Source organism: Rhinolophus sinicus, chromosome 1, assembly GCF_057876585.1.
Source record: "Rhinolophus sinicus isolate RSI-liver-muscle chromosome 1, RSI-T2T, whole genome shotgun sequence".
NCBI lineage: Eukaryota > Metazoa > Chordata > Mammalia > Chiroptera > Rhinolophidae > Rhinolophus > Rhinolophus sinicus.
This window is the reverse complement of record NC_142501.1, coordinates 119,754,351-119,780,828: the sequence shown is the minus strand read 5'-3', so window position 1 is coordinate 119,780,828 and position 26,478 is coordinate 119,754,351. Positions and strand designations below refer to the sequence as shown.

Genomic DNA, 26,478 nt, shown 5'->3' with positions numbered 1-26,478 from the left:
GCGAAGGGAGAAAACACAGGCATCAGGCAGCCAAGGTCAGAGCATAAGCACCACCGGGCAAGTTTAGTCCCTTGGAAGCAGCTAAAATGCTGAAGTAAAATCTCACCTAGCTAAGTGATTTAATTCTTTTAATGATGTCCAGTGGCATTGATAAGGTTTGTAGTATGTCATATTGGGCTTTGTTAAACACCTAGAACAGTGCAAAGAGTAACCTTTTATTTAAATAACTAAATGAAGGAGGGAGGGCATCCTTTTGTGTTCTCATGGTTTAGATACAGGTCCCTGAGATGTTTCTCCCAATGGCTGTATACTTAGCTACTTCCACGTGAATATATGTGGGAAGATAAAAAATCCTCAGGATGTCGGTTTTGGCTTACGGTAAGGATTAAAGAGGAGAAATGATAAACCAGGAAATGCTTGAATGACACTGAGACAAGCACCGTGCTAACCGTCACATGTATGAACTCAATGCAACCCCCTAAGACGGGTGGCCAGTGTTATTCCTGGAGCAGACAGGGAAGTTATCCAAGGTGATGCGCTCAGTAGGGAGTGGGGCCCAGATTTGCAGCCAGGCAGCCTGATGCTATTATCTGTGCAGAAAGTTCTTCCATGCGTATCGCAAAGAACATGTAATTAGCGAGTCCTAAAGTTTGTATATATTCAGAGTCTATTCTGTCTACACTGCTTTTTTTTAATTTTTTAAAACTAGCTTTATTGATAAAAGGTATAATTTACATACAATAAAATGCACTTAATGAATAGTTGGATAAATTTTGAGAAACATAACTATCTATGTAACCACCACTACAATAAAAAAGTTTTTTTCCTCCAGAAAGTTCCCTGTGCCTCCCTAGCTCTAGCTCTCAGCTAGCCCTAGTCACAGGTAATCACAGATATGGTTTTGGTCACTGTCAGTTAGTTTTGTCTTGTTCAATGTCATCTGCTTTTCTTACAGGTGTACAACTCCCACTGAAGACGTGTAAAGGGCTCCATGTTTGTGTCAGTTTGGACAGAGACACAAGCAGTGTGCATGGTACCTGCTTGGATCCCAGCGAAGTGACCTTAGGCAGCCTCGCTTCTCAAGGAAGACGGTAAAGAAGTCCCCTTACCTGTGAATTAGAGGCTGGAGCGGGGCTCACAGGTAGAGTTGAAGTGGCTAATGACCGGCTAAGGAGGGGGTTGGGGAGGCTGCTGCTGGGGGGGTGGGTGGCCTTCCAGTAGGCCTCCAGGTAATCGGCCAGGTGCTCACAGGCATCCTCCAGCTGGTTCTCGTCCAAGATCACATCAAACAACTCCTGCAGAGGCAACATTTCAGGCACACGTTGACCAGCCGGGTACCACGGAGCTTCACCCCCACCCCAGCCTTGTGCAGGGAGGGGCTGCACCACTTAGTATTGGCCCTCGCTTGTGGGCACCTCGTCGGTCACATTATAGCATCGCTTAGAGCACTGGATGTTTAATAGCAGTAACCAGAAAGTGAGCAGGGGTAGTAATACTTGTTAAACGGCATGACAGAAAAGTTGTCTGTCAATAGTGAAAAAAGGAATTTATACTATGGTAGAAAAGAGGTGCAAAAAAAGTATACAGTCTGAACAGGACAGGAAGAAGTCTGTTTTGACATAGAGACTGTGAAAACCTTAGTCTTAAAAATCATTGAGGCAAGATTAAGACAGGAAATTTGACAGAAGAAGCTGAAACCATTGATGATTTTACATGGCACAAACTTCAAAGTACTTCAAAGAGTTTATCATAAATTCTAACATACTCCAAACAATCAAATAGATATAATAATTCCTGGAACTTCTGAAATACTTGCACTTAAAAACAAAAACTAGAAGCATCTATAGTCGCAAGACATGGTTTGTAAAGCAGGAATTAGAATTAGGAATGTATTCAGATGTCAGAATGTGGGTAACTGTTTAGTAATTTGTTTTTATAAGGTCTCACATTTCTCAGCTAATTATTAAGAGGCTCATAGTGGTTCACTATGATAAATAGGGTTAATTAACCCCAAGTAGAACTTACAAACCAAGTTTTTGAAACCACAACCTTGTTTCAGTTATGATACAAATAGGTATCAACAAAACAAGGTGACCACAGAATGTGTAACTTTTTGAAAGCCATGATCTGGACAAGTGCTCATGGCAGGAGAATATGGTGTTTCCCTGAAAATAAGACTGGGTCTTATAGTAATTTTTGCTCCAAAAGACGCATTAGGGCTTATGTTCAGGGGATATTATCCTGAAAAATCATTCTAGGGCTTATTGTCTGGTTAGGTCTTATTTTCAGGGAAACACGGTAGGACAGTTTACTTCTTTGGAGAACAGTTCACTGCTAGTAGTAACGTTTCTTTCCCCGACAGGCATTTCATCATCTGCTTTTTTTTTTTTTTTTAATATAAAGCCAGGAATGATCTCTTCATCTGGATTATACTGCACATTATGGGAACTTACTGGAGGACATTGAGACAGTTTATCCGCTGCTACCATCTGGACGTTGAGGTGTTTTGCTTGAGATTTCCCTCGAGATTTTATTAACCTTTGTAAAACCTGTAAAAGATAAGATTTTTTTAACACAGGGATATCTGCATTCAGGTAAATGACAAGATTCACTCCTTTCTCTGGGGCCCTTTTATATATAGTGCACATGGCTTATAATAGATTGAACTACAAATATAATGTATAAGATTATCTGCAAAATTAATGTTAACATGAATCTCATTTGCAAGCTCTCAAACATAACTAGCATGGAGCTTATTCTAAGTCCTTTTTCAAGGCTACTGGTTAGCAAACTTTTTGTTTCACAACTCCTTTGTTTAAAAGAATTGTTGAGAAACCTAAAAAGTGTTTCTTTATGTGAATTATATCTAATATTTACCATCTTAGAAATTAAAATATTCATTTAAAAATTAATATACCTATTACATGTTAACATAAATTACTTATTTTTATAAAAATAGCTACTCTTTTTCCAAATCTCACTAGAGACAACTGAAGTCTCCTATTTGCTTCTACATGGATGCTATAATGTATGGTTTCATTTGAAATGTATGAAGGAAATCTAGCCTTCTACAAAATTATGTAGTTGAGAAAAGGAGTATTTTAGTAGCTTTTCCAGATAATTGTGGATATTCTTCTTTGTGGTGTAGAAACTATACTAGTTTCTTAGACTAGTTACCATGTGAAATATGAAAGCATATCAGAGAACCTTTCTTACTATTACATTAAAATACATTGGTCTATCTTGAAATTGGAATGGATCTTTTATCATGCATGATTTGTAACATCATTCATCAATCGTTTGGAAAATAATGGTTCACTAAGTTCTTCAGCTCTTCCAAAGCTGAGACATTTCATTACACAACATTAAAACATATTTCTTAATATAATATTATTGATCTCATTAGAAAAGTCTTTATCTGTTGGGAAGTTGCCAAGCTCTGAAAGGTGAATACAAGTTTTACGGAATTCTAATTTTTGTTTGAATGCTTGAGTTTTATCATTGGTAACAAAGGCTGTCAGTTGTTTTTCTTGACGTGACAGACTCATCTTGTTCCAGAAAATATCTACCAGATACCCAAGTCTGAATAAGCAGAGCGTGTCAGTTGTTCTTTCAAATAAAAATGGTGTTCAATGAAAAAAGTGGCTAGTTAATTCATGACTCAAGTAATCAGTGTTTGTCTTCAACATAAGTAACACTAGGGTATATGTAGCTTATGTGTACTTCCTGTTTCATTAGTCAGAATATTTAAATGGATTGTGCAAGAGTCACAATTTAATAAAATTAAGTCCACAGTGGGGAGAATACAGTAAAGTCTAGTACAGTCTGGTACGACAGTCGTGATTCACGCTCAGACCTTTGCAGTTTTACCCACCATTTCTCTTGCACCATCAGTGCAAATGTCAAAACAGTGGAAAGGGTGAAGAATGTTTCATAGCATGGAAATTGTTTTCATCTCATGGACCCTTTGAAAGTGTTTTAGAAACCAGCCCCAGAGATTCGACCACTCTTTGAGAACCAGCTGTTCTAAGCCATGAAACTAATGATCATGCTTTGCTCCTGTCAATCTTAAAAACTAATTATCTCTTCAAACGCTTTATGATGGAGAAAGCTATAGTCTGTTATAACTGGGAAATAGAGCATAAGCACGCATTTTAGCAAACTTGGATTACAGAGCAAATCCTCGCAAGCCTCCTTACCTTCGGAGAAGAAATCTTCACGTACACTATGATCGGGGCCAGGGAAGTTTTGCTGAGTTGGGCCGGATGATTAATGGTGTCCGCATCGAGGACTACCAGCTGCAGTGTTCTTGCAAGTTCAAAAATCCTTTCGATTTCACTCTGAACTTCCGCTGTAAAAGGTTAAGCAGGGTCTGATTACTTAAAGAACAATATTTTTAGAGCTCATTAAGATAAAGTGACATGGCACACTATTTCTTCAGCAGGAAGGTAGGCAGGTCAGCCGTTCAGTTAATGTTTACAAGCCATAAAACTGATAAAAGCTGTTATCCACAACACCTTGAGAGTTTGGGGAATTCCTCAACCTGCTATGAAATTTACTTCCAGGATAACACTAGGTCTGAGAGTCAGAAGTTTGGGCTCTCTCGGCTGACTTTTGTGCTATAAAACTTTATGAAACCATTTCATAATAATGTTATAAAATAGAAACTTCAGAGATACGTTTCATGTATTTGGTTCTGACCACTTTACCCCAGCAACCCTCACCAGCTTGCCTTTCACGGGCTTATCTGTGTTTACAGATCACCTATTGGTAAGCCTCTGGATACCAGGAAGCCTAGATATGTTCATTAGCAAGCTGAAATACAGACATTGCAATACAAAATACAGACATTGAGCGTCTATAACAGCCTTGTCCAAAAACACATTTCTCATTCTTTCCACCAGCAAAAGAATGGTCCTGCATTGTTCATGTTTTAAAAGGGCAGTTACTTCTTAGAGGCGGTATGGCACAAATCCAAGCTGTAAGACTTATAGAAAACTTACATCTAAAAATCTGTCTAAACACCAAGAAAATTTCATTCAATTTATCTCCTTCCCCACGATCTCTCTAAATCTAAAACAGAACTAATAGAATTTTCTGTGATGATGGAAATATTCTGTGTCAGTGCTGGCCAGCATGACAGCTGCCAATCACATGTGGCTACCGGGCACTTGAAATGCAGCCGGTGTGGATGAGCAACTAAATTTTAAAAATGTAACTTAAAATAGCCAGAAGCTACTGCGCTAGGCAGCACGGGTCTATAAGGCATAATACGTGACTGCCGTGCCCACTGCAATCTTGAAGGGCCAACCCCATGGGACTCCTGGACCTACAGAATGCCTTTCACTCCCCGGGTGCACTGGCTTTCATGAGCTTTCTGGAGATGATTTTATCAAGTGTATTATTCAAGAAAAGCCAAGTCACTGTCTGTCTCACAGTATGTTATGATTAGAGTACTTTTATTTACCTGGATGTCTTTAAAATTAGAGCCCAAACCACTTGAGATACTAGCTTTAAAATATTTGGCCACATGCTATCCGTGACACAGTCTTGCTAAAAGGAAAACAAAAAAATCAAACTTAAACGGATTAAACTTTTAGATCACGCAGGTCATAAGAAACACAGAAATGGACAATCAGATAAACAACACCAATGTAATGCAGTTAGCAAAATTCAGACCGCATCTCTATGGAATAAGTGACCCAGTTTCTTCAAGGAAAAATTTACAAGGAAAAAAACCAAAAAACAGAAAACGATATGAATCTCAGGAACTATGAACCAATCACAATGTAGGGATTTTATTAGGATCCTGACTCAAGTAATTTATAATGCAAAAATTAATAAAATGTTTATATAGAGTGTGTATAAAATATGTGTGTATGTGTATGTATATATGTGTATATATATTAATATACAGACACACATAGTGGCTGATGGAGATCTAATGATCTTAGGGATGTATTAAGGTATGATAATGGCATTATTGTTTAAATTTAAAATGTTCCTAATATGTAGAAATACATAATAAAATATTTACAGATATAATTCTATGATGTCTGTGATTTGCTTCAAAATAATCCACAAATATTTGGAGGACTGGAAATGAAACAAGATTGGCCATGAATAGAAGATAGTTGAAACTGGGTGATGAGTACCCGAGGTTCCTTATGCTCTTAACTTTCATAGGTACTTGAATTTCCTTTAATAACAGCTTTAAAAATAAAAGTGGTATTTTGATCATTCCTTTCATAATGTTCTAAAACATTACTAATACTATTATTTACTCTAACTCTTCTCTGTTGATCTTAAAATTTTTATTTCAACTATAACCTTGCATCTTCTTTGTGCCTTATGTTTTCAAGGCCACCGGCCCCGACAATCAAGTTATAATCTAAATTAATATGTATTGTAAGCATTAAGAAATGTGATCCGCCCACAGCTAATATACTCAATGGCACAGAGCTGTAACCTTTTGCTCTAAGATCAGAAGGATGCCCACTCTTGCCACGTTTATTCAACATCGTATTGGAAGTTCTAGCTCAAGCAATTAGGCAAGAAACAGAAATAAAAGGCATATAATTGGAAAGGAAAAAGGGAACATTGTCACAATTTGCAGATGGCATGATATTACATATATAGACCCTAAAGACACCACCAAAAAAACTATTAGAACTAATAAATGAATTCAGTAAAGTTGCAGGAAACAAAATTAATATTCAGAAATTGGTTGCATTTTTATACACTAATAGTCAACTATCAGAAAGAGAAATTAAGAAAGCTTCCATTTACAATTGCATCAAAAAACATAAAATACCCAAAACTAAATCTAATGAAGAAGGTGAAAGACTTGTACATGAAAAACTATATGACACTGAGGAAAGAAACGGAACATAAGTAGAAGGATATTCTGTGCTCATGGATTGGAAGAATTAGTACTCCCCCCGACCCCCACATCATCCCTGGTTTTTTAAGCCGTTGTTTCTCAGTCTAGTTGTAGGACGCAGCTCCCTGGCCCATGCTGGTATTATGAGCCTGCGCCCCCCCCTGGCTGAGACAGTCGGTCATTGGTCGGCCGCTGCTCATGGCAGCTTATTTTACTATAAGACACGGTCTTATATTAATATAAGACTGGGAATATAATATCATATATCATATCATATAATGTAATACAATATAATTAATATAATATAATACCAGGTCTTGTATTAATTTTTGCTCCAACAGACGCATTAGAGCTGATTGTCCGGCTGGGTCTTATTTTTGGGGAAACACAGTATGCTTCATGATTTCAAACTATTTTATAAAACTATAGTAATCACCAGTGCAGTACTGGCATAAAACAGACACATCAGTGGAACAGAACTGAGAGCCCAGAAATAAACCTATGCACATATGAGCAACTAATTTACAACGAAGGTACCAAGAATATACAATGGGGAAAGGAGAGTTTCCAATAAATGGGGTTGGGAACACTGGACAGCCACATGCAAAAGAATAAAGCTGGACCACTATGTTACACCATACACAAAAATCAACTCAAAATGGATTAAAGATGAATGTTAAGACCTGAAACCATAAAACTCCTAAAAGAAAACAGGCACTAAGTTCCTTAACATTGGTCTTGGTAATTTTTTTTTTTTTAAGTTTGACACCAAACGCAAAGACAAAGCAAAAATGAAGTGGAACTACATAAAATTAAAAAGCTTCTGCACTGCAAAGGAAACCATCAACAAAATCTGAAAGGGAGAAAATATTTGCAAATATATCTGATAAGGGGTTAATATCCAAAAGTAGTAATAAATTCATACAACTCAATAGCAAAAAAAAAAAAAAAATCTGATTAAAAAATGGGGAGAAGACTGAATATTTTTCCAAAGAAGACATACAGATAGCCAGCAGGTATATTAAAAGATGCTTAATATCACTAATCATCAGGGAAATGCCAATAAAAATTATAACGAGTTACCACCTCATACCTGTCAGATGGCTATTCTCAAAAAGTCAACAAATAACAAGTGCTGGTGAGGATGTAGGACAAAAAGAACCCTTGTGCACAGTTCATGGGATTATAAATTGGTTCAGCCATTATAGAAAACAGTATGGAGGTTCCTCAAAAAAATAAAAATACAATAACTATATAATTCAGCAGTTTCACTTGTGTGTATTTTTCCAAAGGAAATGAAAACACTAACTTGAAAAAGCTATCTGCACCCCTATGTTCACTACAGCATTATTTACAACAGCCAAAACATGGAAACAACCTGTGTCCATTGATGGAAGAGTGGATAAAGAAAATGTGACACATGTAGATACTTGATATTTAGCCACAAAAAAGAGTGAAATTTGACATATACGACATGGCTGGACCTTGATGGCATTACGCTAAGTAAAGTAAGACAGAGAAAGACAAATACTGTATGATCTCACTTATAGGTGGAATCAAAACAAAAACAAAACCGAACTAACTCATAGGTACAGAGAACAGATTGGTGGTTGCCAGAGGCAGAAGGGAGGAGGTGGGGAAAATGTGTGAAGGGAATCAAAAGGTACAAACCAAATTACAAAATAAGTCCTGGGGATGTAATAAACAGCATGGTGACTAGAGTTAATAACACTGTACTGCACATTTGAAAAATGCTAAGAGAATAGATCTTAAAAGTTGTCATCACAACAATAAAAACTGTGTAATATGTGACGGATTTTAACTAGATTTATCGTGGTGGTCATCCCACAATATATACAAATATTGAGTCATCATATTGCCCCTGAAACTAATATGTTATGTGTCAATTATATCTCAATAAAAAATTTGATCTGAAAGATTTTCATTTGTGTACTCAATTACTATTCACACAATCACAGAATCCCACACCTTAAATATAACTTCATGTGTGCAGAGGTTTGAAGACAATTTTTTTATTGATTATAAATGTAATATGTGTTCATTGTATAAAATGGGGATAATAAACATTAAAAATAATCCATTATATTGTGTATCCAGATTACTTTTAATATATGCCAATATATATGTATTATGCATATACAATATACAGAGGGTGCCAAAAAAATGTATACCCATTTTAAGAAAGGAAAAAGCTATTAAAATTGTAATAATATATACTGATAACAACAGATGAATACAAGTCATGTGTATACATTTTTTTGGCACTCCTGCTATATGTGTATATATACACATGTATATATATATCTAGTATTCTTACATATACAAATATCTCACACTTTGTAAACTAAGGGGGAAAGTGTGATATTTTAAAAGATATTAAAATGACTTCAGAATCCCAATGCAACATATTAATAAATAAACCTTAAGGAAAGACAACTGTTAAATTCTGAAGAAAATACTTTTAACTTCAAGTAAAAATGATGACTTCAAAAAGAAATGTATCCATACGAGGGATTTTCCTTTGACAGAGTACATCATGCTCAGAATTTATTTCAAAAAAGAAATGCCAACTACTTCCCTGATGTTCATTTCTGAGACTGAGAAGAGGGCATATGGGTTTATTTCTGGGTTTTCAATTCTATTCCATTGGTCTGTGTGTCTGTTTCTCTGCCAATACCCTATTGTTGTGGTGCAGCCGCTATGGAAGGCAGTGTGGAGGTTTCTCAAAAAATTAAGAATAGAATTACCATATGACCCAGCAATCCCTCTCCTGGGTATCTACCCCCAAAATCTGAAAACGTTTATCCATAAAGACACATGTGCTACAAATGTTCACTGCAGCTTTATTTACGGTGCGGTGGCCAAGACATGGAAACAACCAAAGTGTCCTTTAATAGATGAATGGATAAAGAAGTTGTGGTATATATACACAGTGAAATACTACTGTGCCATAAGAAAAATGAAATGGTGCCATTTGTGACATGGATGGATCTTGAGATTATTGTGCTAAGCGAAATAAGTCAGACAGAAAATGTCGAGCGCCATATGATTTCACTGATATGTGGGATATAAAACTGAAAGCAACAAAGGAACAAGACAAAGAAAGAAACAAAAACTGATAGATATAGACAATATTTTAGTGGTTACCAGAGAGTAAGGGGGGAGGAGGGTGGTAGATGAGGGTAAGGGGGATCAAACATATGGTGATGGAAGGAGAACTGACTGGGTGGAGAACACACAATGTGATATATAGATGATGTATTACAGAATTGTACACCTGAAATCTATGTAACTTTACTAACCATTGTCACCCCAATAAACTTTAATTTAAAAAAAAAAATGAAGAAAAGGGCATAAAGTCAGGTCCTTTAGAATTGACCTAACTAGTGGAAGATGCATCTTGAAGATGAGGAAACCCATTCACCTGTCCACATTCCACGATCTCTTATACCCATTGAATTAAAACTGGTGCTCACAAAATGAACAATACTTCTGTCTGTGCTCTTTATCTCAGGTGTCTAAAAGCAATACTCAGGAACAATCATCATGTCCAAGACAAGAAAGAAGGGAAATTAGCTTGTTTAGGAAGAAGTTTCTATAATCAATGCTGTACAGAGAGAGAAGGTTGTTCCTTTCCTTGTAGCCTGTTGGGGTACATCTAACTGGTCAGTTAGGAAGTTCTAATATCAGTTATACAGCGGTAATTCCAATGCCATTTTCATAATCACTAAGCACAAAACTCTAATTTTGACACATGCTTCCCTTGTCTTAAAAAAGGAAACCTGTAAAGCCCTCTCTAAGCACCTCTTCCTTTCCCCAAGCCCAGTAAGCTCTGCTTCTGTGCTTGCAATCCCAGGCGCACAAGTAGCTTGGGGCAGAAACTAGGTTTCATCATTTCACAGAGCTGTGTGAACCTTGGAGTCTTAAGTCTGCTTATCTATAAAGTGGAAACGAGGACTAAATGGATCAACATGCAAAGTACCTAACTATTCCAGTGCCTGGCCCATAGAAAATACTATTAAATGTCAAGTATTGCTTTGTACCACTTACTGTTAACATTTATCTCACTGTATTTCAATGATGGGATTAACATCTTTTCCAACAGGCTGTTGACCAAAAACTGGGAACAACACAGTTATTCCTATGCCTTCCTTCAGTACAGTACCTAGCTGGCACTCAAAAAAAGTGTGTTAAAAGAACTGAGTTAAATAAATAAGGCAATGAGTTGATTTAAAAAAAAAAATGTAGTAGGTAAAAGCTGCGGTTGTAGAAAAATGTCATTAAATCAATCTTTAAAAAAGTGAATAATGAATTTGACTACCAAAACATATTTAGATGAAGTGAAGTACTCCCTATGGGTAGAGATACTGCTAGAACTGGGCCCTCAGAGCAATGTTGTAGAATAAAAAGTGTGCTGATTTCTCAAGACAGACACAGCTACCAAGGTAATGGATAGGTCAAAAGATCCACAAGTCCCATACGTTTCACATTTATTTGCAAGACTAATATCACAGCCTTCTATCATCAGCCCTTCATTCTCAATAAATTATTTGTTTTCTCCCTCCCTAAGAGAAGGCAGATAGATGGTCAAGGTAATTTCTGTTGATCTATGTGAAGTTCACTCTTTCCCCTGTCATCTCCATTCTTGTATTGAGCCCACCCAGTGAGGATTGACTGACTGATTTACTAGTTATTAAACTTTTCAGGTCTAAGATATGTTTCTTCTTTATTAGATCTAAATTTATACCTTACCTCCTTTAGTTATTGAATAAAAAAGAATTATATAAGCTATGCACTGTATTCGGAAAATTAGAAATAAAACTACTAGCAGCCGCCATTGAATGTTCAACTGTATGCCAACAAACTAAATCATGTGCTTCTCACAATTATCCTAAGAGGTATATTCTGAATATTCCCTTTTTGAGTGGGAAATGGACTCAAAGACTGAATCTGCTAGTTTAAAATCAATAATAGGAAAGACCTAAGAAAAGCAAGAAGAATAAAAATAAAAGCAAAATGTACAAAACAGAAGACAGAAAAAATGGTAGTGTTATGACTAACCTTAAGGAATAGCATATACACATACACATATACTGACATACCTGGAGTACTAAAGTTTCAGTTTTATACGTTATAACTTCAACATGTTTCCTATACCACAGAGTCCACATAACCCACATAGCATGTTATTTAGCATACTATTGGCAGGGGAGGAGGGTCCTCTGACCATTCTCCTGCCTGCTATATATTATATATATATAATTTTTTTAATTACCTATGTCCTGGCACTACCATAAGAAAAACTAAACATTCTCATACTTGCAAAGAATTAGTTAATATATAACACACACATTCCCCTTGTCTACAAACTATTAGGAAGTGTTTGCATGCTGAGTTTCCTAGGAGTCCAGATGACGGGTGGTCGGTGTGGATCACCAGTCCATTCTCTGGGCTCTGCCCCACGGCCACCTTCCACACGGGCTAGGGACTCCTCCCTCTGCCTCTCCCTGCGTTATTGGAGTTACGCCTATCAGGATGGAAATGCCCCATCAGGGAAGTCAGTGGATTTTGCCAGTCTTTATCTCCCTAGACCTCTAGCACGTGGACCACTAAGACACTCTTTCTCTCTCCTCAGGTTGACATTTCTCTTCCGTACTTTTCCTTATACTGCTCTGGCCACTGCTTTGTATTCCTTCTCAAGATTCTCCTTTCCCTGCCACCCCCAAAATGCTGGTTCTCTTCAGCGTTCTGGGCTTGTCTTACCCTTCTCCTTTCACTCACTTCTCTGGCTACATGTGTAAACGAATGGCTTCCAAAAATAAAGTATAGTCCATCCTTGTTATTTGTGGATTTTGTACTTGCAAATTTCCCTGCCAGCTAAAACTTATCTGTAAACACCAAATCAATACTCGTGGCACTTCTGCAATCACTCAGGGACATGCGCACAGTGGCAAACAATTGGAGACCCCAATGCACACATCAGCCGAGGTCAAACAAGTAGACTTCCTGCCTTCTTGTTTGAGCTCTCATGCTATATAAAGTGTCCTTTGTATGGTTTATTTAGCACCATGTTTTTTCTCGTGTGTGTGTGTGTGTGTGTGTGTGTGTGTGTGTGTGTGTGAGAGAGAGAGAGAGAGAGAGAGAGGGAGAGATTGATTGAAACAGCCCCCAAGCATAGTACCAAAATGCTGTCCAGTGTTCCTAAGTTCCGGAAGGCTACAATGGAGTAAAATATGTGTTAACTAAGCTTTGTTCAGGCATTAGTTATAAAGCTGTTAGCTGTGAGTTTAATTGTAATCAACAATATATGTATTAGATAAAGTCTTTAAACAGAAACATGCAAAAAACAAGATTATATATTGATCAGTTGATGAAAATGTTATGGCCAGAGGCTTGCAGGAAATAGTACACTCTTCTAAGGGAAATAAGCCTACATTTTGCCTAGAAGCAATGGCTCAGTATTTGTGAGTGTTCATGGGGAATTTATAAAACAAAACTACCATGAATATTATTTTAAGTTTATTTAAAATTTTTATTTGCTGCCAATTTTTTGTTGTTCTATTTTCCTTTTTCCAAAAAAATTAAAGTTTATTGGGGTAACAATTGTTAGTAAAGTTACATAGGTTTCAGGTGTACAATTCTGTAATACATCATCTATGTATCACACTGTGAATATTGAGAATCACCTGCATCTTAAGCCCTGTCCTCTCAGTTGAGTTCCAGATCTGTATATACAATTCCCTGCTGGATATCTAGATGCTCCATAACTCTGCAAATTCAACAGGTTTACAAATATTGCCATCCTCTTCCTATCCCCGTCCTCAGTCCACTACTTCAAACAAGCTCCTCGTCCTAAGTCCCTTACCCTTAGAATAACACCATCAATCATCCACTTTCTCAAGGCAAAAGGTTGGAAATCATGCTGGTGTTTTCTCCTGTGTGTTCCACATGCCACAGATGGCCAAATCCTGACTCTAATCTCCGGATTCCTTTCATTGTCCTCATTCCCTCTGCCACTGTCTTTTTTCCGGCCTCTCTTTTTCTCCAACTTGAATGATAACAAAATCCTCCTAAGTGACCTCCCTGTCCGAGTCTTGCCCCATCCCCACCCTGCTGACGCGGATCTCCGAACGGTACCAGTGTTTCAGCACTGACTGCACTGTTTCCGAAGCTGCTTTCACAGAAGCCTAATTTTTTGCATTCCGCTCTTGCCCTGATCCATTATCTGCTCCTTCTATCTGTCAGTGATCCTTCTAAAACACAAGGAACATCATGTCACCTGTCTGCTTTCCCACAGCTTCCTATCACACCCACCGGTAGGCCTACAAAATCGCATATGATCAACCTATCAGACATGTTCCTGCCTCAGGGCCTCTACACGTACAGTTCTCTCTGCCCAGAATTCTCTTCTCAGCTGCAAGCCTAAAGAATTCACAACATAAATCATCCTGCTAAAATGTCACATCCTCGGAGAGGTCTCCCCTGGCCTCTCCCTATAAAATCACACCCTCCTCAGGTCTGCTGCTTCTGGGATTCATCAACCACTGACAGACTATCTACATCTGTCTACATCAACATCTATTAGCTTCTGTCCATGTCTTCCCGGTGAAACGAGCTCTATGAGAGCGAGGACTTGGTGTCCTTCACGTCTGGGTCCCCAGCATAATGTCTAGCACGTGGTTGGTACTCAAGTATGTGTGACATGGATGATAAATGCCTAAAAGCCCTACCTGGTTCCGTAATGCCTTAAGGATGAGCTCCAACTTCCTTAATATCTTCTCCTGCCTATCTCCGGTGTCATCTCCCACCTCCCTCTTTTAAAAACCACACATTCAACCAAAGTGAAGCCTCCATGTTTGCCAGAAGCCTCTTGATTTAAATCTCTATCACCTCTTTCCCTTTTTTCTTGGCTAAACCCTATCATGCTTCAAGTCTCAGCTCAGGCTTCGCTCCTTGGAAAAGCCTTTCTGGTGGCCTGCGTCCTCCTGCAGCATTTGCTCTTTACCATCCAGCTGAATGCACGACCACTTCTCTCACCAGCCTCTATTTCAATGGGCTGTTCACTCCTTTGCCTTGTTGCTTCACTGGAAGCAGGGGCTTCATCCCACCCATCTTTGTTCCCAGGCTTCAGCATGTCATTCACTGTCTAGTGTATGCTCAATAAAGTATGTGGAGTGGATGAGTCAATTAAACATAATATATAGGGTAGTTACAAAGAGCCTTGGCAATCTAAATGCATCTGTCACACCCTTGATGCAACCCATGAGTCTACACAATTCACTTGAGTTTGTTACAATCAATTGAATCAGTGAAATGAGCAAAATGTATGGGAAGATTTTTCAGGGTCACAGGTGATAAGGATATAAAATCACTATAAAAATGTATGATCACATTTCCCTCCCAGTATATTTCTAAAGCTATATTACTGAGGTTTAGTCAATGAGGGCTTGTTAGGGGAAGAACAAAACTTGAGTTCTTTAAAGTATTATACTCATGACTAACAGATAACATTTATTATTTTAACAGTTTCTGTATTATATACTATATAATGCACTTCAAAGTAAACTAAAAACTTCTATGTTAAAAGCCAGTGTCTCAAAGGATTTATATATTTAACATATAAATAGAAAAAAACACACAAAACACCAAAGCTCTCACACAGCCTGAGAAAGTTTCTTTTATAAAAACAGCAACCTAACAACCCAGTATAAGTCACATGTATAACAGCGATTACCCTTAAATTACAAGAACATGCCAAAAAGAGGAAATAGCTGCCTAAGGGTCTCATTTGATTAAATTAACATGTTAATAAATAGTATCCAAACACAACCGTGTAAGCGCATAACTAAAATCTCTACACTGTTTTTACAAAAAAATAAATAAGTAAAAATACATCTGATATCAATCAGTGGACAATGACCCGGAATTGACCTCATGTTTTATCAAGCTCAAGGCGCGCACACATACCACTCTACCCGAATATGATCTAGTTATTGATAGAATTTGACTGTAAAGGGATTTGAGATAATAGCCATAATGGAGGACACACTATGCTTAATCCTGACAATAATTCTACAAGGTAATGATTATCTCTTGTTGTTTGTTTAGATGAGGAAACTGGGCCTTAAGGAGGTTAATGAATTTGCTCAGGGTAACACTGATGCAAAGCCAGGAATTTTTAGAGTCTGTAGACACCAAAGCTCATGTTAGTGAAAACAAACCACAAGCAAAACATTAATGCTGACAGCCTGTGGAATTTTTAACTCAAAACTATCATAACACATCCTTCCATCCCACGAAATCATTAAGACTGTAACACTAGCTACTGGCAACACGTGTCTGTTTCTTCTCTGCTCGATGACACATGGAATTATCATCTAGGTGGATCTTCTCATGGACGGCCTCAGGAGAGAAAGGTTTAAATAGCTTCCGTTCATCAGTAGTACCCACACTTACCTAAGCTTGACCGTGTGTTGGATCTTTCTATGATTGCATGCTTACTGGGGTTGTTTAACACTGAGCGCTTGGCCAGCGAGATGTCAGCAGTGACCCTTGTGATGGATATCCTGTTGGGGAAAAAGTAACAGAAGACCCTGAGATTATTAATCAAGTAAAAAGGAACAGAAATGCATGCCCAAAATTCATCCAAATAAGTATGAAGTGTATATAAAGGGACCATATTTTCAATCCAAAAGATGTTAGGGCCCTTCTTTTTTTCTTTTTTTTTTTTTAATCCTGCACTACCTAACTTAGCATTTATGAGTTGCTTGGTAAGTGCTAGGTATATACTAAGGATTATCTCATTATCGGATTACCTCGTTAAGTCATCCCCAAATCTCTGGCACAGAGTTTTATTATAATCCCATTTTTGCTGATGAAGAAAATGAGCCATAGGGCAGATTATTTACTCAAGACTCCATATTTACTAACAATGGTGAAGCTGGGATTTGAAGCCAGATGCCCGAGAGCCTATAGTCTCAGCCCCTGTGTTACAGACCTTCCTGGTAATATGGCGCTGTGATAGATGTGAAGAATAAAGAAGAACAAGACAAACATGGTTATCTGTCAGAGAGCTAAGTCTTAATGGCAGAGATGGGGAATAAATAAGAAAAATTAATTAAAAAAAGATTAAGATGACTGTTGTGTAGAGAACACAGAGGGGGTCGTGACAGGCACTAATGAGTTAGGGAGGTGATTTTAGATACCGTGTTTCCCCTAAGATAAGACCTCACTGGAAAATAAGCCCTAGCATGATTTTTCAGGATGAGATCCCCTAAACATAAGCCCTAATGCGTCTTTTGGAGCAAAACTTAATATAAGACCCGGTCTTATTTTGGGGGAAACACAGTAGGGCAGAAGTGAAAACAACAAAATTTGGAAGCTGGAAAGAGCAAATGGCTAAGACAGAAGACAGCCAAATAGACCAGCCAGCAGCAGGGAAAGGCTTAGAGCAAAATAGAAGGGTCACAATACCTCTGAAGAGGAAGGTGAGGGGGACGGATGAGAAACAGGAGGTTTGGTGAAAAGTGTTTCACAGTTAGAGCCCTCCATCTCCCCTCTGCTACATAAAGCCTCCACGTGATCGCCCTTTCCCTGTGAGCTATAAGGCCTCTGGTTTAGTTTGCACAGGCAATAAAACAGAGGGCTTCTGTGCAGGGGACCCTCGGCAGAGCAGGGACAGAGAATACATACTATTTGGAAAAGAAAGGATTCTAAATGGGGAACTTGACCGCCAAAGAGAAAAGATCCAAAGATAATGACAGTGGTGGTTTTCTATGAAGATTGTCCCGTAAGGTTGTCCTACAGGGAAGCACAAAGTTCACAATCTCCACATATGAGCCCAGGATTTCTAACTGATTATTTCATGCCCTATTCTTAACTATGAGCACAGCAGTGTTCATCTTAGGACAATCTCTCACCTGAGAGACCAAAACAAATGGAAAAATCAACTGCTAATAACATTCAAAGTTGAAAGCTAAGAGATGAGTGTATATCTAGGAAACTAGAATAAATTTCTATTTAAAAACTCAGAACAATGAAGAGTTTTTGGAAATTACGTTAACAGTAGAATCGAAAATTCAAAAGAAGGACTAGAAGATAAAGTTAAGGACATCTGCAGAGTAAAACAGAAATGACAAAGAGTTGGGAAATCAGATAAGAGAGGAAGAGAGGTACGAAATTAGAGAATCACCCAGAAGGTTCAACTTCCAAATAACAAGGTGGGGGCGGGGGGGGGGGAGAGAGAGAGAGAGAGAGAGAGAGAGAGAGAGAGAGAGAGAGAGAGAGAGAGAGAGAGAGAGAGAGAGAGAGAGAGAGAGAAAAGAAAACAGAGGACAGGCAACTAAAAAAGATAATTCTGGAATTAAGAGTCTGATTTACCAAATTGAAAGTGTCCGGCACAAAGGCTAAAAGTTCCACTTCAAGACATATTCTTATAAATTTCATGACACTGGGGACAAAGAAAAATCTAAAAGTTTCCAGAGGAAAAGGCAGGTTCCATACAAAAGGCCAGTAAGTGAAATGTTTTGTCTTCTCAACAGTAACAATGGAAGCCAGAAGATAATGGAACAAAAAGCCTTAAGAATTCTGAGGGCAAATTATGCCAATCAGAATTCCACTACCATTTCAACTACGAATTAAGTGGGAGGGTTGGTTAAAGACAGTTTTAGACTCAGGGTCTCATAGAGTTTTATGTTCTCTTTCTAGGGGGAACGATTGGAGGATGTTGTTGACTGAAATGATACTGTAAACCTTGAAAGAGATCAAGGGATCTAGGAAAAAAGGGCTTCAACCCAAAAGGCAGGTGACCACAATCCCAAGGGAAATAACAAGGGATGTCCCAGAAGGACAAATGTGCACCCAGCCCAGAGAGAAACCATCCAGACGGGGGCAGGCCAGAATGCTCCCAGACAGAGGCTCAGAAAAACAAAGCTGAGAGACGATCAGGTACATCTGAATCTATTTTGAGGAGATTTGGAAAAGCAGGGGAGAATCTGGGTCTGACTTAGTGCCAAATACAGAGGGTGCCAAAAACATGTATACACATCTTAAGAAAGGGAAAAACTGTATGAATATATACTGATAACAAAAGATGAATACAAGTTACGTTTGACTTCTGCAATTACAAGAGGTGCTCAAAGTGGTTGCCATCAGCGTCCAGACACTTTTGATTAGAGTGAACTACTGCTTGAGCAACGTTGACCAAAGTGTTAACATCTCTTAAAATGCGTATACTTTTTTTGGTACCGTTGGTATATCTATAAAGCAAGTGTAAACAATAAAATGAGGTATCTCATAGTAACCACAAAGAAAACACACACACACGAAACTAATTCTAGTGTAGGACATGGCCCATTTAAATGTTATTTACATGATTATAACACATACTAAAAACGGAGCCAGCCAAAACCATGACTTAACTATAGGGAGGTTGGAAGATGAGATGTATATGCAGGTCTGCGTGTGTGAGAGAGAGAGGAGGAAGGAATATGCATAAGAGAGCTACATATTCTTTATGGTAGGAAGTCAATAGATATAACACCCAACACTCAAAACTCAAGTAGCAAATTAAGCATATTATTTAGAGATAAGAAGTAAATACCAAAAGATACAGCTACCTTGTTTCCCGGAAAATAAGACCTAGCCAGACAACCAGCTCTAATGCGTCTTTTGTAGCAAAAATTAATATAAGACCCAGTCTTATTTTACTATAAGACCAAGTCTTATAATATAATATGACATAATATAATACCGGGAAACAAGATAATACAATTAAAATTGGCTATCATCTGGAGAGCAGTGCATTCAGTAAAGTGTGAAAAGGGATTACTGTCTTTTGCAAAAAAAATTATATATATATATATATATATATATATATATATATATATATATATACACATATCTATATACATCTATATAGATAGATAGATAGATAGATAGATAGATAGATAGATAGATAGATAAATTTGATCCTTTATGGTATACAGTTAGTTCCATGAGTTGGGACCATTCATAGAGTTCTGTATCCACCATCACGTTCGTAATGCAGAATAGCTCCTTACCTCCCAAATTCCCTTGTGCTGCCCTGTCTGTGGTCAATCCCTCCTCCTACCTCACCCCTGGCAACCACCAAGCCATATGGGTATTGTGGGCAGGGTGTTCTAGGCAGAGGGAAGAGTGAGTACCTGCAAGGCTGGTATTATACTAGTACAGTTGAATGGGACCCAACACCGCTTGTGACCAGAAACTGGGTCTGTGTCTCTAACGAGTCCTGGACACTCACTGGGAGGCAGGTTGCCCTGTGATGGGCACCATCCTGGGGATACAGTGGTGACAAGACAGAGAAAACCTTCTCAGGAGCATCTACCCATCAGCCTGGGGGAACCAATTCTGCAGAGGGACGGGTTTCTTCTTTGTCCCACATGCTTTGTCCATTCTGTATATGGTTTTGCCCAGCTGGGGTTCCACTGATCTGCTTTGTACTGTGTGTAGATGGGCCACTATCCTATTCTAACTCCTTAAGTTATGCTTTGGGAACTGTCATTACTCGAGGTTCTGTCAAAAAAACAAAACAAAAAACCCCAGACCTGTAAAATCCTAAAGTCAAAATTCTGCGGACAATTCAGTTTAGAGGAGTGGTTCTCAATCCTCCTGGCACATGAATATTGCCTTATAATTTTAAAGTTACATTAGGTCCCACCCTAGAGATTGAGCTTCAATTAGTCATGGGTGGGACATAAGCCCTTGTTTTTTTATTATTTTGCTTTTAAAGTGCTGTAGGTGATTCTAATATGCAACCAAGTTAGATAACCACCAGTTTAGAAGAAGTCGTCTCACATCTAAGTAACTTTCCCACAAAATAAAGTGACGTAATGCTTCCCAGGATTATTGATTTCCAGTAAGATGCCGTTATCCAAGACGCAACATGTACAGATCCCTACAGCAACCCCGTATGGAATCTAGGTACTTCAATACTAAGTAAGAGCTGACATTTTCAAAACACTGGGGAGGACAGCCGAATTCATTCCTAATGGTAGCTTTCCCCAGCTTCCTTGTAAATTTACCTGTCATTGCCCGACAAGGTGAATTGGGAAATTGCTTTGTTTACATGACATGGTTAGGGTGGATCCGATTTAAATGGGCTACTCTATCGCACACAACAGAAATGACAGTGATTTATCATCTTGTCTTTGACCTGACACACTTAAAACACTATTTTAACAAGTAGGATCATGATTCTGACAACTCTCCAGGGATTCAGCAAATGAACTTAACTAGGTATAAGAACAGAAAAGAATTCTTAGGAGAATCTTTTCATCACTGATGCTTCCTTTGATATTTTCTCCCTCTTGGGCTTTATTTATATTTTTAACAAATGAGTTTATTTAATAGATAACTAAGGCATAATTCACTTTTCCCTTTTAGAATTACATGTCTATTTAGAATTAGACACACCTGATGCTTTTGATGAATTTTTACCCTCCATTGCTGTCTTATCTTGCACAAAGCAGAGGCATTTAATGATTCAGTTATTCTGAATGTCTTGTTATGGGTTAACAAAAAAAAAAAGGTTAAAATTTTTGCATGACTTTTTGAAATTATTTCTGCCTTATGGACACTATTACTTCCTTTGAGGATCTTTAATTGGTGATCAGAGGCCCAGAATGTTGAACTCCATCTCTATGAGTCAAGATAAGTGAAGGCAGATCCACTAATAAAGCCATATGGACATTACTTTTGGCCAGAAACAAAAGACTGATACAACATTCATTTATTTTGTTTATGTGTTCCTTAAGTGAAATCAGTCTGGATGGCCGATACTTTAGAACATGGGTCCAAAATACACCCTATGGCTGGAATCTATCTTCCAAATTCAAAACTTACTCAGACTTAAATGGAAGAGGTAAGTCAGGAAATTCCATCTCATTTCCCCCTCTTTGACATTTAAGAAAGGGCAGTGGGTTAACTCAGTCATGGAAAGCAAAGTGCCTATTCTAGCAGAATTTTCTGGGTATGCACGCTCATGTAGACAATTCCAAATTCTGATATATGACAGAGCCAAGAATAAAAAAGCGAAAGTTAAATGGGACCAATTAGAGGCACACCTTTTATACTTGGCTGGAGCCTGACAGCCACAGGCCAAGCCAAAGGTCCAAGGACCAAGCTGTGTTTCCTGGCACCAAATAAAATATATTTCATAAAGCTATGGAAAACAAAACCATCTAACGAGGAGCATTTGGTTAGGGAGACTTTGATTATAAAATCTTTTTATACCTTGAATTCTGTTTTCCTTTTTCTGTCTCGTTCAGCCCTTTGCTTGATTTTTAACTAACAATATTTGTCTTGCTATAAAAGTTTCTCTCCTTGTCCTTTGCCTCTCCTGTCAAAGTCAACATAAATTAGAAATAGCTGTAGAGACAGATGTGGTCAAGGGTAAAACTCTAAAAGAACACGGAAACCTACAGATACTGTCTATTCTACTTGCATTATTAGGATGGGAGGAGGAAAGGAATGTGGAGAAGAGAGACACCACATTTATCTCGTGAAAAATACAGGAATATTTGCTAGCCCTGTAGATTCCCATGTCCCCTATAATCTACTCTTCAGTTAAATTTTAAAGTTTCCATTTTAGACTCCTACTATATCTTTGAGGCTTCAGAAGTTGGCTTAACCTTTACTATGGTGCTCACTGGTTATTTGATTCAAACATGCCTCTCAACAGACTATAAATAAGCTCCACGAAGCCAAGGTCCTTGCCTGCTTTGGCTCCTCACAATGCCTGGCATATAGAATATGCTCAATACATATCTGTTGAAGCCAGTTGACGGGACAGGGGAGGAGAGGAAAAGGATTAAGTCTAAGACGTTTATCACGCCAAACTAGACATAGCCCAGCTTTGTTACCAGTCACTCTCTGCCTATACTTGACTTGAAGACCTTGATGCCATCACACACTTTACACCCTCTGCTGGGCATGCCCTTTCTCTTCCTAGTTCACTTGGTGAAACCTTAGGTACCATGTAAAAACCCTTCCTGGATGCTGACAGCCCTAAGTCAGTGTCCATCCCTCCTCCTTTTATGCTACCTGTACCTGGACACACATCGGCCGAGCTGTCCTTACATTCACTTTATATTTTACTGCTTGAGGTTTCAACTTATGGTTTACACCTGAGTTCCTTCTAGGCAAACACAATGAGTAGTTTCAACATCTCTGCATTTCTCTAGTGGGGAGTACACAGCAGACATTTATTCAACATTCATCCATTCATTATTCACACTGAGCATAGTTCTTAGGCACTGAGAACACAACAGTTCACAAAACAGATTTAAAAACCCCTGCCCACATGGAGTTTATATTCTAAGCGTGGGAGAATGACAACCAACAAAACTGATAAAATACATAAGGGAGTTATGGGGGAAAAGTCAGGGAAGGAAGAGAGAACATGTGTGTGTGCACATGTGCACATATATTAAGGAGACTATCTGAGGGAAAAGAGTTCCTAGTACAGGAACCTGTGTGTGCAAAGGCCCTGAGGTAGGTATGTATCTGGCTATCGGGAACACTCGTGGAATAACAAGTCAGTGTGGCAGGAGCAGAAGGAGTAAGGGAGAGGGTAGTAAGAGATAAAGTCAAATGTAAGGAGGGGTGTGGGGGTGTAGACTGTCAGGCTGTAGAGGGTCTCACAGGCTACTAATAAGGACTTTGCTTTTCACTGTGAGTGACGAGATGTCACTGGGTGAATCTGACCAAAGGAGTGATGAGATCCAGCTCATAGTTCAACAGGGTCGCTCAGGATGCTGAATTGAGAACAGACATGAAAGGAGCAATGGCGGAAGCAAGGATGGAAGTTTGGGGGCTACTTATTGCAACAACCCAGGGAGGAGATGATAATATCTCAGACCAAAAGCAAAGGATGTGTAGAAAGTGTTTAGATTCCGGATATATTTTGAAGACACAGACAAAATATATCCAGAATGTGGGATGTAAGAGAAAAAGAACAGTCAAGGATGATTCAATGATTCAATGACCTGGAGCTGAAAGGTCTTGAAATCTAAAAGATGGAAAAACTATTAGTTGAGATATGGAAGACTATGGAAGGAGCTGGTTTGGAGGTAAGCTTGGAGGTTAAATTTGAAAAGTCCGTTAGACATCTTAGTGGTGATGTTGAATGAGGCAGTTGGACATACGGGTCTGGAATTAAAAGGAGAGACCAGCAAAGAAAGGCTATTTAAGTCTGACATTGAATAAAATCATCAAAGGAGTGTAGATAAAAGAGAGAGAAGACCAAGAAACTTAGCCCTGGGCTTTCCAAGATGTCTAGTTTATGTGGAAAAACTAGCCAAGGAGACAAAGGAGCAGCTATTACGATAGAGGGAGAACCAGGAAAGTAGGTTCCAGAAAGCAAAGTATTTAAAAGAGGATGGAGTGGTCCACCATGTTACTTAAAGGAGGACTGCAGAGTCACCCTGGATTTAGCAACGTGAGGGTCACTGGTGATCCAACACGACTAGCTCTGGTTGAGTGATGGATTTGTAACCGGAGTAGGTTCAAGAGTATACGAGGAAAGCATGTATACACAGTTTGTTCAAGGAGTTTTTCTATAGAGAAAAGGGAAAAAACGGGGCAGCTAGAGGGGAATATGAGGTTAAATTCTTTTGTCAAAGGGAGAAATGATTATGTTTTTATATGCTGATGGTGTTTTCATTGGAACGAGAAATATCGATGAGAGAGAAAAGGGTTGTTATGGCCATGTCGGGGTGGGGGTGGGGAATGGTGTCTGGCACCCAATGGGTGGGTTGGCCATTGCTAACAGTAATAGGAGAAAAAAACAGAGCATACAGACAAACATGCAAGTGGGGACAAGTGTGGCGGTGGGACTTTCAGAAGTTCTGTTTGTCTCTATTTTCTCAATGAAATAGGAAACAAGTTCATGGGTGAGAGCAGGATGAGCAGGGGATGTTAGAAGTTTGAGGGGAGAGGAGCTGGTATGAAAGTCTTTTAGAAGAGTGGAAAAGTGAATGGAAGAAGTATATTTCATGTGACTTCTGGGCAGCACTGAGGGTCAGTTAACCATGAATTTAGGGTGAGACTAGTCAGCAGGGATTTGGCCAAATTCAGCTTACGGATGCAGGTGCAGGAAAGAGAGCTGGATGACCCAGGTCTGAGGATGTGCCAAGCACATATGACAAATATTTATGGAATCAGATTGAACTGGATTGAACTTATCTCTGTCAACCCACAGACTTCGGAGGGTAGTTTTCTCTTGGGATCACATGTTGGTCCCACCCAGGTTTTGTCATCTTCAAGACAAAACCCACAATACCCCGGATACAGAAATACTCACCGCCCTTCAAATCTGTGTTTTAAAAAATCAAACAACGCTTTTTGCATCATATCTGTGACCTGCAATTGAGCAAGCAATACGTTAAGGTACAATAAAAATATTACTAATTACGACAAAACAACTTTACTCCTTTTAAGAATGTTTGAGAACCTGGGCTTCCCATTAGGAAAACGTAGCATGTGAGGTCATCACATTTTTCTGTTCTGAGTTCTGATACAATGACAAAGAAAAAGTCAAAATCTGAACTTATCCCCATGTTTTGATGACAATACATTACATCTCAAGTGGCTTCAGTCACTCTCCATCTGATACTATTTTCCCTGGCTGAGTAAATTGTAGCTAGCAGAAATATTTAAGAGTAACAGTCAAGAAAAAGAAAACAGAACAAAACCAGAAAGCAACGTATACCACAGCTTGAAAAACAGCATGCTTTGCTGCTACGAGCTCTTTAAATTCTAAATTCAAGAGGCAGGAGAGGGAGTGGAGTCACAAAGCAGCTCAGCATGCGAAGGTCAAGTTGCTCCAGAGGGTAGTTACTTACCTCATACCCCTTCAGAGAAGGGCCCACCAAGACCACTGGTCGCATGGAAGGTACCACATCATAAGGAGGCATGTGCTCTGTCTGCAGAGAGAGGAGAGGACTTTAGGGGACTGAAATATTTTATATATAAACAGCTCTTTCTGAATTTCTGTAATACAAGGCACTGGCTTTCCAGACATTTCTTCCTTTCTTCTTCTTTTTTTTTTTTTTTTTTTTTTAGCTTGCTTCTTTTCTAAATAAACCCAATCAAAGATTGGTGGGTTTATCTTCCTAAAGTTTTTAAGTCTACAGTGTTCTTGCTTTCCTCAAGAAATGCTACTAAGAGATTAACTCCTAAAGCAGGAGGAGCTGCTTTTGAACAAAAACTAGTTTGTTTTGAACAAAAACAGACAGAAACATGCCTCATGCAGAATAGGTGCTTTAGGCTTGACTGGAAGTTAATATGGCTTTTCAGATGCATTTGTTTTCTGAAGAGCCAAATTTGCAGACCTAATATGGTTGGTTATGGAGAAAAGAAAGATCTTTACCTTTGCGTTTCAGATGTTTGTCTTACCTGGATAAAGCCTAATTTCAAAACATTGTAACTCTTATTACCAAATACTTGAGAATTCCTATTTTACTGTGAGAGTTTAAATTAGCATGCATGCTCATTTCAGTAAAACAGTAATCATGACGTAATTGGGATCACTA

General features: G+C 38.5%; 1 protein-coding gene across 8 annotated transcripts in view; it reads right to left on the bottom strand.

Annotated features, from left to right (window-relative positions):
- The window catches only part of CACNB2 (calcium voltage-gated channel auxiliary subunit beta 2), a 329,662-nt gene that overhangs the window by 3,980 nt on the left and 299,204 nt on the right, over positions 1 to 26,478 (bottom strand). For all 8 annotated transcript variants that reach the window (XM_019752070.3, XM_019752073.3, XM_074324835.2 and 5 more), the window contains 6 exons: positions 25,789 to 25,869; positions 25,248 to 25,306; positions 16,361 to 16,470; positions 4,200 to 4,351; positions 2,454 to 2,549; positions 1,110 to 1,295 (listed from right to left, as the gene is read on the bottom strand). In XM_019752070.3, coding sequence (XP_019607629.1) covers positions 1,110 to 1,295; positions 2,454 to 2,549; positions 4,200 to 4,351; positions 16,361 to 16,470; positions 25,248 to 25,306; positions 25,789 to 25,869 — 684 coding nt within the window. The remainder of the gene's footprint in view (positions 1 to 1,109; positions 1,296 to 2,453; positions 2,550 to 4,199; positions 4,352 to 16,360; positions 16,471 to 25,247; positions 25,307 to 25,788; positions 25,870 to 26,478) is intronic.